Source organism: Mercenaria mercenaria, chromosome 3, assembly GCF_021730395.1.
Source record: "Mercenaria mercenaria strain notata chromosome 3, MADL_Memer_1, whole genome shotgun sequence".
NCBI classification, from domain to species: Eukaryota; Metazoa; Mollusca; class Bivalvia; order Venerida; family Veneridae; genus Mercenaria; species Mercenaria mercenaria.
In genome coordinates this window covers 28,201,145-28,214,196 of record NC_069363.1, presented here as the reverse complement: position 1 = coordinate 28,214,196, position 13,052 = coordinate 28,201,145, and the positions used below count along the sequence as shown (strand labels likewise).

The window sequence follows — 13,052 nt, the reverse complement described above, 5'->3', positions numbered from 1 at the left end:
GCGCTTTTCCATCCGTCCGTCATTCTGTCTGTCCATCTGTCCGTTAGCAATTTTGTGTCCGCTCTGTAACTCTTGAACCCCTTGAAGGATTTCAAAGAAACGACGTGCAAAGCACATGTTCTGGATGGCTCCCTTGTGACAGGATGGACGAAACGGGGACAGCAACTATCGGAACAACTTAACACACATAACAATATTTACAAATTTATTTACAGAAAATGATTATTTACAATGAATGAAAAAAAAATCTTATTAGAAGAAAAGAACGAACAGAAAACAAAAAACAAATGTGAGCTCTGTATCTGTTTTCTAGAAGATGTACAATGTACAGTCCTATAAATTACAGTTTATTTCTATCGTGACGTATCACAGGTGTCATTATAACTCATATTAACCAAGTTGTCGATGGAAAACATCTTGTGACGTCAAGAAATTCAAAAATCTATATCATTTAAAGGAAACTTTCCTTGGCAAACAAACAACAAAATGACATACAATGGCCTTAAACTCGTTCATCGAGCTAAAAACACACATAAACAAGTTGAATCTGCAACGAAAAAAATCACAATATAGTATTAATTAGTAGGGCCAGGCTTTCTGCAAGATATTGAGAGTAAGACTTTAGTGACATACCAATGCCAAATTTAAAAAGATACATTTAACTGTTTTTGAGATAATTCATGTAGTATCAACTTAAACAGTGCTCAACATCACATAGCGTAAGAATAGAATATACATTTTAACAACTGATAAGCATAACAAAAATTATTGTCCGCTGTTGCACTATTGTGACTGTGAGTTCTGATTTAGAGCATAGCTTAGAGTAAACATTCTAAAAATCAATGTAAAAACATCACATATCTTCACGACAAAAGAAATTACTGTTTTGTACTTTGAAAAGGAAATGATAATGTATATTTTGTAAGATTTATTCTATAAAACTCGGTGATAATGTCAACATTACACTGTACAGTAAAATGTGATACAGGTCAATACACAGTACATATATTTGCAATACACAGCACACCATCGGTGCTCATTTATGACCGATTTCTCCATCATTTGAACATTTACAAAGCTGAAATTTTGCACATGTTTTCTTTGTATGTAACTGAATTAATCGTACAATTCAGAATTTTTATCACAAGACAATAAGTGACAATATCGGGAGAAATGTGTCCCCGGCCTGCATTTACGAATTGATAAAGTTGCCTTTTTACTGTATCACAAATTTTAGCGTTTTTTCATAAGATTGACTCATTTTACACTTATGAGAGCATATACACAGTAGCTGGTTTCTAAAAATAAAATCTCCTTTTTGCTATAGTAGTAAAATAGAGTAGTAAATTAGATTTTTAGCTCGACTATTCAAGTAGAGCTATCCTACTAATGCTGCGTTTACACTTAGCCACGATGTCCACAATTTAAAGAAAAGCTCGGAGCTCCACGATTTATTGTACGAATTTTGTATTACTACGCTTTCCTGCGCTTTCTTACGCTCTCACTACGTTTTGTTACTACCTGCAGCGTTTTATTACGAACCCAACACGATTCTGGTCGAGATCTGCCACGATTTTCATCACGTTCTCTCAAGTTGTCTTACGGTTACCACGATATGCTGTCACGTCTTGTCACGTTCTGTTTAGATCCCTCACGTTGTCAAGTTCTTTTAAGCTCTCCTACGATTTATGGCCACTGTTTGATCAAGATTGACACATTCTGAGCACGATTGGCGTATAAATAGGAAGCACGGGTCATCCTCTCATTATCTCCAGAGATTACAAAGAGGAACGAGTTATGCATCAAAGAGCTGAACAAAATGCTGAATTTACAATTTTCGTGTATGCCTATAGTAGTTACTCGTCGGCAGCAGCAACAAGGGTCGGAACAGGGCAGGATAGAAGAGAGAGGAAGCAGAAGAAGAAGTAGAAGGCCTAAGACCTGCTGGATGAGACCATGGTTAAATGGAAACCGAAGGCACCAGTTGGGACAATACCCTCAACTTTTCAACACAGAACTCAGGCGAAGATGTTGGTTCCAACTTCAACTATGTAAGGATGCCTCCAGATCTAGCGGAACTTAGAATCGTGTTGTTTCAAAGTTCACCAAGATGCCCATACGATGGAGCATCAAGGTCTGATGCGCTACGTTAAGATCTGTTAAGCTGCATTACGCTCTACAACGATTTCCACGTTCTATCACGCTCTCTCAAGATTCAAGACAAATCGGGATAATCGTGGCAAAATTTTTGAATGTCAAAAAATTTGTCACGATCCTTACGATCATCACGATTCCACCAAGTTCCCTCAAGATCACCACGATTCGATCCCACGAGCAGCCACGCTCACCATGCTTCTCTCAAATCGTGGACATCGTGGCTAAGTGTAAACGCAGCATTACCACGGCGTCGGCGTCACACCTTGGTTTAGTTTTTCGTACCAGTCCACATTTTGACAAAGTCTTTTGAGATAAAGCTTTGAAACTTTCAACACTTAAAATTGTTTACCATCACCATGACCAGTTATAGGCAAGAGCACATAACTCCATCAAGGATTTTGGCTGAATTATGGCCCCTTTTGACTTAGAAATCATGGTTAAGTTTTTCGTACCAGTTCATATTTTGACAAAGTCTTTAGAGATAAAGCTTTGAAACTTTCAACACCTGTTTACCATCACCATGTCCAGTTATAGGCAAGAGTACATAACTCCATCAAGGATTTTGGCTGAATTATGGCCCCTTTTGACTTAGAAATCATGGTTAAGTTTTTCGTACCAGTTAATATTTTGTGTAAAGTGTGTAACATATGGCTTTGAAACTTTTATCACTTGTTCAGTATAATAGTCCCTATCTGTAGGAAAGAGTACATAACCCTGTCATCTATTTTGGCTGAAATATGGCCCTTTTTGGACTTGGAAATTTGTTCTGTTTTCATACAAGTCCACGTTTTGTCAAAACTATTTGACATATTGCTTTTAAACTTTGAACACTTGTTTATCATCATGATTTCAATCTGTAGGCAAGAGTACATAACTCTGACAACTATTTTGGCTGAATTATGGCCCTTTTTGGACTTTGAAATTGGTTCACACATTGCCATTTAGTGCAAGACTTATCGAAATCCACAAATACAGGAACATTGTTTGTCTAATCTTTTTTTTTCTTTTGTCTGAATATCTGTGGTAATATTTTGACCCCATTCTTCAATCAATTCTTCGAATAGTCGAGCGCGCTGTCATCCGACAGCTCTTGTTATTTACCTTGTTGACAAAAGTCAATCACTTTTTTAGGAAAATACCTTACCACAAAATGGCAATATACGGTGTATGCATCCTCACCATGATTAAATCTGTAGAGTTTACCCATCTAATTGTAGTTCAACAAGAGAAATGACTTCAGAATTTCCATATTGTGGGTAAACCTCGGTAATAATCAGTAAATAAAGCTTCATAGATGTTTACATGTTGTTATGGATCTCTTAGATGAAATGAGCCGGAAATCATGCCAGAAGTCTGTCAGTTTATTAAATCAAATCCACAGTCTGACCTTTTGCTTTAATAAATGCTACTTGCCCACAGTTTGGGTGAAATTTTTCAACATGTTCATTTCCACCAAGTTTGGCATAATGTATATATGACACTGAAAAATAATAAAATAGGTGAAAATAAAAGTTCGATATTGGTAAAAATACAAGAGGAATGTAAATTTTCTTCATTATTTCAAAAGCATAGCAATGGTTATTACTACCTTTGGCACAGCATTTTTTGTTACTTACAAGAATATCTTGCAAAAATCTTTGTCAATACAATTGTATCACTTGTCACTTTCAGAGTACTCACTTTGTTTAGATTTTTGAGAGAAATTATTTTTTACCTAGAATGTGTGGGTTAGTCCGTTCAATTAAGGTGATACCATGTACTTCTATATGTTTTCTGTTCAGGTATATCATTTGACAGATTATGAAAATCTAAATCTGAATATATAATGTGAATATATAATTGAATATATAATGTGAATATATAATTGAATATATAATGTGAATATATAATTAAATATATAATCTGAATATATAATTGAATATATAATCTGAATATATAATTGAATATATAATGTGAATATATAATTAAATATATAATCTGAATATATAATTGAATATATAATCTGAATATATAATTGAATATATAATGTGAATATATAATTGAATATATAATCTGAATATATAATGTGAATAAATAATTGAATAAATAATCTGAATATATAATCTGAATATATAATTGAATATATAATCTGAATATATAATGTGAATAAGTAATTGAATATATAATCTGAATATATAATTTCATCTCTTTCAGTTGTTGCGGTCAAAGGCTGCTGGCCCACTGCAGACAGTTGAATATCTGGACCTGTCAAATTTAGGATTAGGTAAGTTATCAACCATAATCAGGACGTTAGACAAATGCAGATGTTTTTGTGCAAAACAGTAGGATATTGATAATAAAGGAAGTGAAATTAAGGACACATAGCTATTATGTATAGTTTTTGAGGGATCAAGTGATTTATAATTGCTGACTTAGAATCTTTTTAAGTGATTTTTAGCTCGACTATTCATAGAATAGTAGAGCTATTGGACTCGCCCATGCGTCGGCGTCCGCGTCGGCGTCGGCGTCCGCGTCCGCGTCCGCGTCCGCGTCCCGATTTGGTTAAGTTTTGTATGTAAGCTGGTATCTCAGCAACCACATGTGGGAATGGATTGAAACTTCACACACTTATTCACTGTGATAAACTGACTTACATTGCACAGGTCCCATAATTCTATTCTGCTTTTTTACAAAATTATGCCCCTTTTTCGACTTAGAAATTTTTGGTTAAGGTTTTGTATGTAAGCTGGTATCTCAGTAACCACTTGTGGGAATGGATTGAAACTTCACACACTTATTCACTGTGATAAACTGACTTACACTGCACAGGTCCCATAACTCTATTTTGCTTTTTTACAAAATTATGCCCCTTTTTCGACTTAGAAATTTTTGGTTAAGGTTTTGTATGTAAGCTGGTATCTCAGTAACCACTTGTGGGAATGGATTGAAACTTCACACACTTATTCACTGTGATAAACTGACGTACATTGCACAGGTCCATAACTCTATTTTGCTTTTTTACAAAATTATGCCCCTTTTTCGACTTAGAATTTTTTTGGTTAAGGTTTTGTATGTAAGCTGGTATCTCAGTACTCACTAATTGGAATGGATTGAAACTTCACACACTTGTTCACTGTCATGATCTGACATGCACAAAGCAGGTTCCATAACTCTATTTTGCTTTTTTACAAAATTATGCCCCTTTTTCGACTTAGAATTTTTTGGTTAAGGTTTTGTATGTAAGCTGGTATCTCAGTATCCACTAATGGGAAAGGATTGAAACTTCACACACTTGTTCACTGTCATGATATGACATGCAGTGCAAAGGGTCAATAACTCAACTTTGCATTTAACAAAATTATGCACCTTTTTAAACTTAGGAGTTTTGGGTTAAATTCTTCTATGTAGGCTGGTATCTCAGTACCCTCTAATGGGAATGGATTGAAACTTCACACACTTGTCCACTGTCATGAGCTGATAAGCACTATGCAGGTTCCATAACCCTATTTTGCTTTTTTTAAATTATGCCCCTTTTTCGACTTTCGTATTCATTCAGTCGACAAGGCTGTTGAATAGTCGAGCGTTGCTGTCCTCCGACAGCTCTTGTTGTTATAAGTGATCTAAATCTAGTCTGATTATATTATTTGAAAACATAAAACGTCCTACCAGTCTGATTTGAAGCAATAAATGTTCTACCAGTCATGGGGTTATAGGACCAAAAATGCTCGAAAATGCTTAGAAAATAATCTTTTTAACAGACAAAGTTATATAACAAAGGCGAATGACTTCATCCACTAATATGTTCATCTCTGTATTTGAATTAGCATAAATTAGCAGTAGGCGTTTGGCATTTATTTTTGCTCATTTTGCAATTTCAACAATCAGTATTAGGTGTTTAGCATTTGGCAATTAACCTTGCACACTGGCCTTCCATAATGTCATAAACTTAATGCTAAATGTTGTATATTTTAAGACACAAAATTGTCATGTGATAAATGCTTCAATTTAATGAAAGATCTGTATGTCTTTAAGTAACGAAAGTAAATTCCAATTGTTTGAAACATTAATTTTAATGTTCTATAGTAAGTTATAGTACTTTCTACCAGTCTTGCGAACATAGGACGGACACTGCTTACTCCGAAAAAAGTTATATAAAAAATAAAAAGAGACAAAGTTATGTAACAGGACCAATGACTGTTTAAGGGATACATTTGTCCTCTGTTATATTCATCTCTTTATTTAAATAAGCAATTCCATACACCATATATATTTATATACAGAAGAAAGGACTTTTGAAATCAAGTTATGCAGTTGGGCGGAGTGTAAATAATGTTTCTGTAATGATAATATTCAGAACTACTTAATTTTTCTGTCCATTTCTTTTAATATTATGAATCTTCCAATGAAACATAATGAAACCTGGAGATTTTATTTATTTAACAGCTTTGCATGCCAAAAAAGATCATTTCATTTTATTCTTTCACCATTTGCACTAAAATATGATTATAATAATACGACTTATCATTATACACCTTGAGTATAAGTTGAATTTGTAAAGTACTGTAACTTTTTGACTTTCTCTTGAGTGAAGTATTCAGATGACCTTTTAAGTATGAATTATAACTAAATATAGGAATAAATATGCTTTGTGATGCAATATTTAGGCCTTTTCAGTTTGGAATAAGGTTAACCTTGGGAGTTGAATAAAAATTGTGTAAAATTTTAGAATAATCAAAAGACACCAAATTAAATAAAATCAATAAATTTCGAGGGCTGAGCGCGAAACTATTGTATTTTGTTCATTATTTATATACAGTTACAATAGTTTCGCACTCAGCCCAGGCAATGCATTTTTTTCATTTTGGGAATGCCACCAACACTGGTATAATTGTGAAAACATCTTCATATATTGTTTTCTAAAAAATTGAAACTTACGGAAAATCTTGTTGAATAATATTTGGAAATGTAGAATGGCATTTGAATAATTGTTTTACAATAAATGTTTTGTATTTTTTTAGTTAAATATATATATATGAAAGCTTACGTAGTAACAAAACTATTGCCAAACAGTATAAAAACCTAAAAATTGACAATCATTCAGGAATTGGGAAAAAGCATACGTTTTTGCTTTTACATAGGGTAACTCTGTATTTATGAGGAAAACAAGCCCTGGTAGTGAAACGGACAGATGGCAGAACCGATTTTATTATGTCCTTGGGTATATTGTTTTATTCATGTCAGTGAACCAGTCAGTCTGTTGGTCCCACAGTAGACCATTTTGTCAATAAATGCGCATTATTTATTTTAGTCTTCTAATGTCAAAGGGTAAGGTCACATTGATATTCTTATTGAGAATAACGATTGAGTGTATGACTGTCAACTTTCGTAGCATAATTGCCTTTAGAATATTGTTTTAAGGTTAAGTACATCAAGGTCAAGATCATAGAGTGACCTCAAGACTGAAGCTGGTTTCTGATCTGGCCTTGTGTTCACAAAATATTTTCAGCCCCAGCTGAGTTTGATAATGAAACTTTATTTGTCATTTTATATCTAAATAGCGTGTTTAAAACTAAATTTTAGTTAATAACTATTTTCAAGTGGCTATTCAGTATTGATGGTCAGTCTCAGTTAGAATTTAACCTTAATAAAATTGATGTTAAAATTTCAAACTCAAACTCAGCTGAAGCCGAAAAATGTTCTGTGAACATGGGGCCTGTGAGTCAAGAGCACTTGGGCCATAGACTGTCAAACTTCATATCCTGATTGCCTATTTCTATTTAATGATGAGATCGCCTGATATGATTTTGGAGCAAAAGATCAAAGGTCAAAATGATTTGAAACTGAACAGTTTCCAAGCAAGACTAAAAACAGTTCTGATCAACAGTTGGAGAATAGTGGGCCTGCAGCACCCAATCTTTTTATGCCCCCCTTCGAAGAAGGAGGGGTATATTATTTTGCAGATGTTGGTCGGTCAGTCGGTCTTTCGGTTGGTATGTGGACCAATCTGTTTCCGGATGATACTCAAGAAAGCTTGGGCCTAGGATCATGAAAGTTGATGGGGAGATTGATCATAACCAGCAGATGACCCTGATTGATTTTGAGAATAGTAGGTCAAAGGTCAAGGTCACAGTGACCCAGAACATTTAAACAGTTTTCGGATGATAACTCAAGAACGCTAAGCCTAGGATCATGAAAATTGACAGGAAGATTGACCATGACCAGCAGATGACCCCTATTGATTTTGAGAACAATAGTTCAAAGGTCAAGGTCGCAGTGACACGGAACAGTTAAATGGTTTCCGGGTGATTAGAATGCTTTGGCCTAGGATCATGAAAGTTAAGAGAGAGGTTGGTCATGACCAGCAGATGACCCCTATTGATTTTAAGGTCAGTAGGTCAAAGGTCAAGGTCACAGTGACCCTGAAAACAGTTAAACGGTTTCTGAATGATAACTCAAGAACACTTGGCCCTAGGATCATGAAAATTGATGGGGAGGTTGTTCATGACCAACAGATGACCTCTATTGATTTTGAGGTCAGTAGGTCAAAGGTCAAGGTTACAGTGGCCCGGAACAGTGAAATGGTTTCCCGACAATAACTTGAGAATGCTCAGGCCTAGGATAACGAAACTTGATAGGTAGGTTGATCATGATCAGCAGATGACCCCCATTGATGTTGAGCTCAGTAGGTTGAAGGTCATAGTGTTATTTCTAGAGCTAAAAAGGGCAGGGTGCTGTCTAAAAGGGGCAGGGTGCTGCCAAAAAGGGGCATAGTGCCGTTTTAAACTAGAAAGTTACCGCTGCAGTAGTTACATTTCTAGATGTTTATAGTTATGTATTTATTACACTTATGATTTTTGTGCACATACCTTTAAATCACAGAATAAAGTGGTACAAGATATGTTCCCAAAACCAGAAACAGAGTTTATAAAGGGTTTGACATTACTTTATATTTTTTGTCAAACTATTCATTGAAGCTTTTTTCTCAAAAAAATGTTACCAAGGATGTCAACTTATTCATATGGATAATTATGATATAGTGGAGGGTTTTTATATGTTATATGTGTCTAATAAGCTTGAAGCCAAGATCATGTTACAACGTAATAAAAAGGTCAGTTTCAGGTCACATTGTAAACTAATATGTATAAAAATTTATGTCATATTAATTAGGTCTTTCATCAATATTTCATTAACAGAAAAGTGCTATAAAAGTTTGTAAAAAATGTATCCAAAATGTACTATCCGGATACTGGTACACTTTCGTAATGACATGTGAAAGTGGTTTTTGTTCAGTTTACTTGACTCACTAAGGTAAACCAGAGATAATTCCTCAAATTATGATGATACTTATCATAAAAAATAACAGTGATATTCAGCTTTTTTGAAGGAATAATTGAAAATTTGCATGTTGTTGTTGTTGTTTTCATACGACATCGGGTGTAATTAGAATTGTGAACAGATATCTTTAACTTATTTTTGCTTTAGAAATTCATTAAAATTTGTGGATTTTCTAGTAAAAATGAAGGTAGGATTAGACTGCAAAGATATATTCTAATTATACTAAACAATGGTTTAATTTAAAGCTTGCATGAAGAAATTTTACAGGGCACTTTTCAAGTGCTCCGTAATCAGCTGGCCGCTTACTGATAATTTATTAATTGGCGCTTTTTTGACAGTACACATAATCAATACTTTATCAATTAATCATAACACCTCATTGATTCTCGTTACCTGTGTGCACTCGCCGTGACGTATTTTGCTGATAAAAAAATCAGCGAGGCATGTCTACAGGATAAAGGGCGGATTTAGCAGAAGATCAAAGGCAGGAGGGCACATTATAAGGGCAGCGTGGCGGCAAATAAAAAGGGAAGGGCGGGGCGCCCCGCTGCGTCGCTCTAGAAATAACACTAGGTCAGGTCACAGTGACCCGGAACAGTTAAACGGTTTATGAATGATAACTCAAGAATGCTTGGGCCTAGGATCATTTGAAAGTTGATATGGAGGTTGGTCATGACTAGCAGATGACCCTTATTAATTTTGAGGTCAGTAGGCCAAAAGTCAAGGTCACAGTGACCCGGAACAGTTAAACCATTTCCGGACAATAACTTGAGAACACTTGGGCCTTGGATCACGAAACTTAATAGGGAGGTTGATCATGACCAGCAGATAACCTCTGTTTATTTTAAGATCAGTAGGCCAAAGGTCAAGGTCACATTTACCCAGAAAAATAGAACTTTTGTGTACAGTGACCAAATCATTTCTGTTCCTTGTGCAGTTACTGAATGCATCAAGGGGCGCGTGTTCTGCGAGCTATTGTATAGATGATATCTGTGGTCAATGCTATCAATAGATGACTTTTATTGTTAACTCGACTATTCAAAGAATAGTCTAGCTATTCTACGCACCTTGGCGTTGGCGTCGGCGTTGGCGTCGACGTCACACCTTGGTTAAACTTTTGCATGCAAGTACATATGGCTATCACTTAAAGGTATATAGCTTTGAAACTTATTTTTGTACCCCCCGACAACAAAGTTGTAAGTGGGGGTATACTGGTTTCAGGTTGTCTGTCTGTCTGTCTGTAGACGCAATCTTGTGCGCACCATCTCTCCTTATCCCCTTGACAGAATTTAATGAAACTTCACACAAGTGATCAGTACCAACAGTAGTTGTGCATGGGGCATGTTAGGTTCTTTTAAAAAAAATATTTGCAGAGTTATGGGAATTTGTTTTTTTGTTACTATACTATATACATAGACACAATCTTGTGTGCACCATCTCTCCTCATCCCCTTGACACAATTTAATGAAACTTCACACAAGTGATCAGTACCAACAGTAGTTGTGCATGGGGCGTGTTAGGTTCTTTTAGAAAAAAAATTTGCAGAGTTATGGGACTTTGTTTTTTTTGTTACTATACTATATACATAGACACAATCTTGTGCGCACCATCTCTCCTCATCCCCTTGACACAATTTAATGAAACTTCACACAAGTGATCAGTAACAACAGTAGTTGTGCATGGGACATGTTAGGTTCTTTCAGAAAAAAAATTTGCAGAGTTATGGGACTTTGTTTTTTTGTTACTATACTATATACATAGACACAATCTTGTGCGCACCATCTCTCCTCATCCCCTTGACACAATTTACTGAAACTTCACACAAGTGATCAGTAACAACAGTAGTTGTGCATGGGGCATGTTAGGTTCTTTCAGCGACAAAAATTGCAGAGTTATGGGACTTTGTTTCTTGTTAACATACTTTGTACATACAGTCTGCATATGCAGTCTTGTGCGTGCCTAATCTACCAAACCCTTGCACACAATTAATGAAACTTCACACAAGTGATCAGTACCAACCCTAGTTGTGCATGGTGCATGTTACATTCTTTCAGATAAATATTCTGCATAGTTATGGGACTTTGTTTTTTGTTACTATACTGTATACATAAAGTCTATATACATACAGTCCACATAATTATGCAATCTTGTGTGCGTCAAATTGCAATGTACTGTGTCAGTGCATGCGGGGTGTACATTCATCACCTTTAGTGATAGCTCTAGTTTCTTTTGCTAGGTCAATTACCAACCTCACTGGGTCATGTCCCATAACTCTGACATGTATTTTGGCCAAATTATGCCCCCTTTTGGACTTAGAAAATCCTGGTTAAAAGTATTGCATGCAAGTTATTATCTCTAAAACTAATGCAGGTATTGAATTGAAACTTCACTGTGTCTTCAGGGTTATAAAACTACAGTCAACATAGTATTAAGAGACCACCCAAGGGACTGCTAAGAAGTGGTCTCTTAATGGAATTGTCTCTTAATGGAATGGTCTCTTAATGAATTTCAGTCAGATGAAAAGGAAAGTTATTTTTAACTGTTAATGTAACTGTATTTATTATGAACATACATGTATGGTTTCAAAATCTGTTTTAACATCTTGAACACTTTTCCAAGTCCACAAACCGTGAAATTTATGGCTAGATTGTTTGTCAATTCGTTTGATACAAAGATTAATTGCATTCAGTCACGTGCAAAACGTACTCGCTAATTACACAGATGAAGAAATGCCCAGTAGAATTTTGGTACCCGGTGGCTTAATAGATACTTTTGTCGAATATTTTACATGTCGGGACTACATTAATTTGGTCGCTAGTTGTTTAATAAAAAAGTTGTTTAATGGAATGAATTTATATACTGAAAACGTCTGGGAGGGATTTTGACTGGTTGTTTAATACAAAAATCGCTTAATAGAGGTGGTTGCAAATTTAGTACGATGTCAACTGTAGTTGATTGCATCATGTCCCATAAATCTGACTTTTGGCCAGTATCATGTCCCCTTTCGAACTGAAAACTTCTGGTTAAAGTTTTGCATGCAAGTTACTATCCCAAAACTAATGCAGATACTGGATTGAAACTCTATAGATATTTTAACATTTAGGGTAGTATTCCTGCTTCTGGGACAACAATTCGAATAGTCGAGCACTGGCTGTCTTATGGACAGCTCTTGCTTTTAAAGGTTATAGCATACTAAAGACTGAAAATAACCCAGTCATCATGAGGGGTTGGGAGATAGGGGTTTGCCAAGTTTGTTTTATCAGCTGCATATGTTATGTTGAAGCCTGATTTTTAGTGCAACTTTTTGAAGAAAAAGTAGAGCTATTTCACTCGCATCAGCATTGCGTTCGGCCTTGGTTAAAGTTTTTGATTAAGTCAGATATCTCTGTTACTATCAGGAGAAACAATTCCCATAACTCTGATTTGAATTTTGACAGAGTTATACCCCTTTTTAGCTCACCTGAACAATGCTCAGGTGAGTTTTTCTGATCGCTCGATGTCCGGCATCCGGCGTCTGTCATCTGGCATCTGTCATCTGTCAACATTTAGCTTGTGTATGCGATAGAGGCTGTATTTTTCAA

The 13,052-nt window shown here is 35.4% G+C and overlaps 1 protein-coding gene across 8 annotated transcripts in view; it reads left to right on the top strand.

Annotated features, from left to right (window-relative positions):
- Window positions 1–13,052, top strand: part of LOC123525858 (uncharacterized) — a 145,948-nt gene that overhangs the window by 24,399 nt on the left and 108,497 nt on the right. For all 8 annotated transcript variants that reach the window (XM_053538088.1, XM_053538084.1, XM_053538089.1 and 5 more), the window contains exon 2: window positions 4,351–4,420. In XM_053538088.1, coding sequence (XP_053394063.1) covers window positions 4,351–4,420 — 70 coding nt within the window. The remainder of the gene's footprint in view (window positions 1–4,350; window positions 4,421–13,052) is intronic.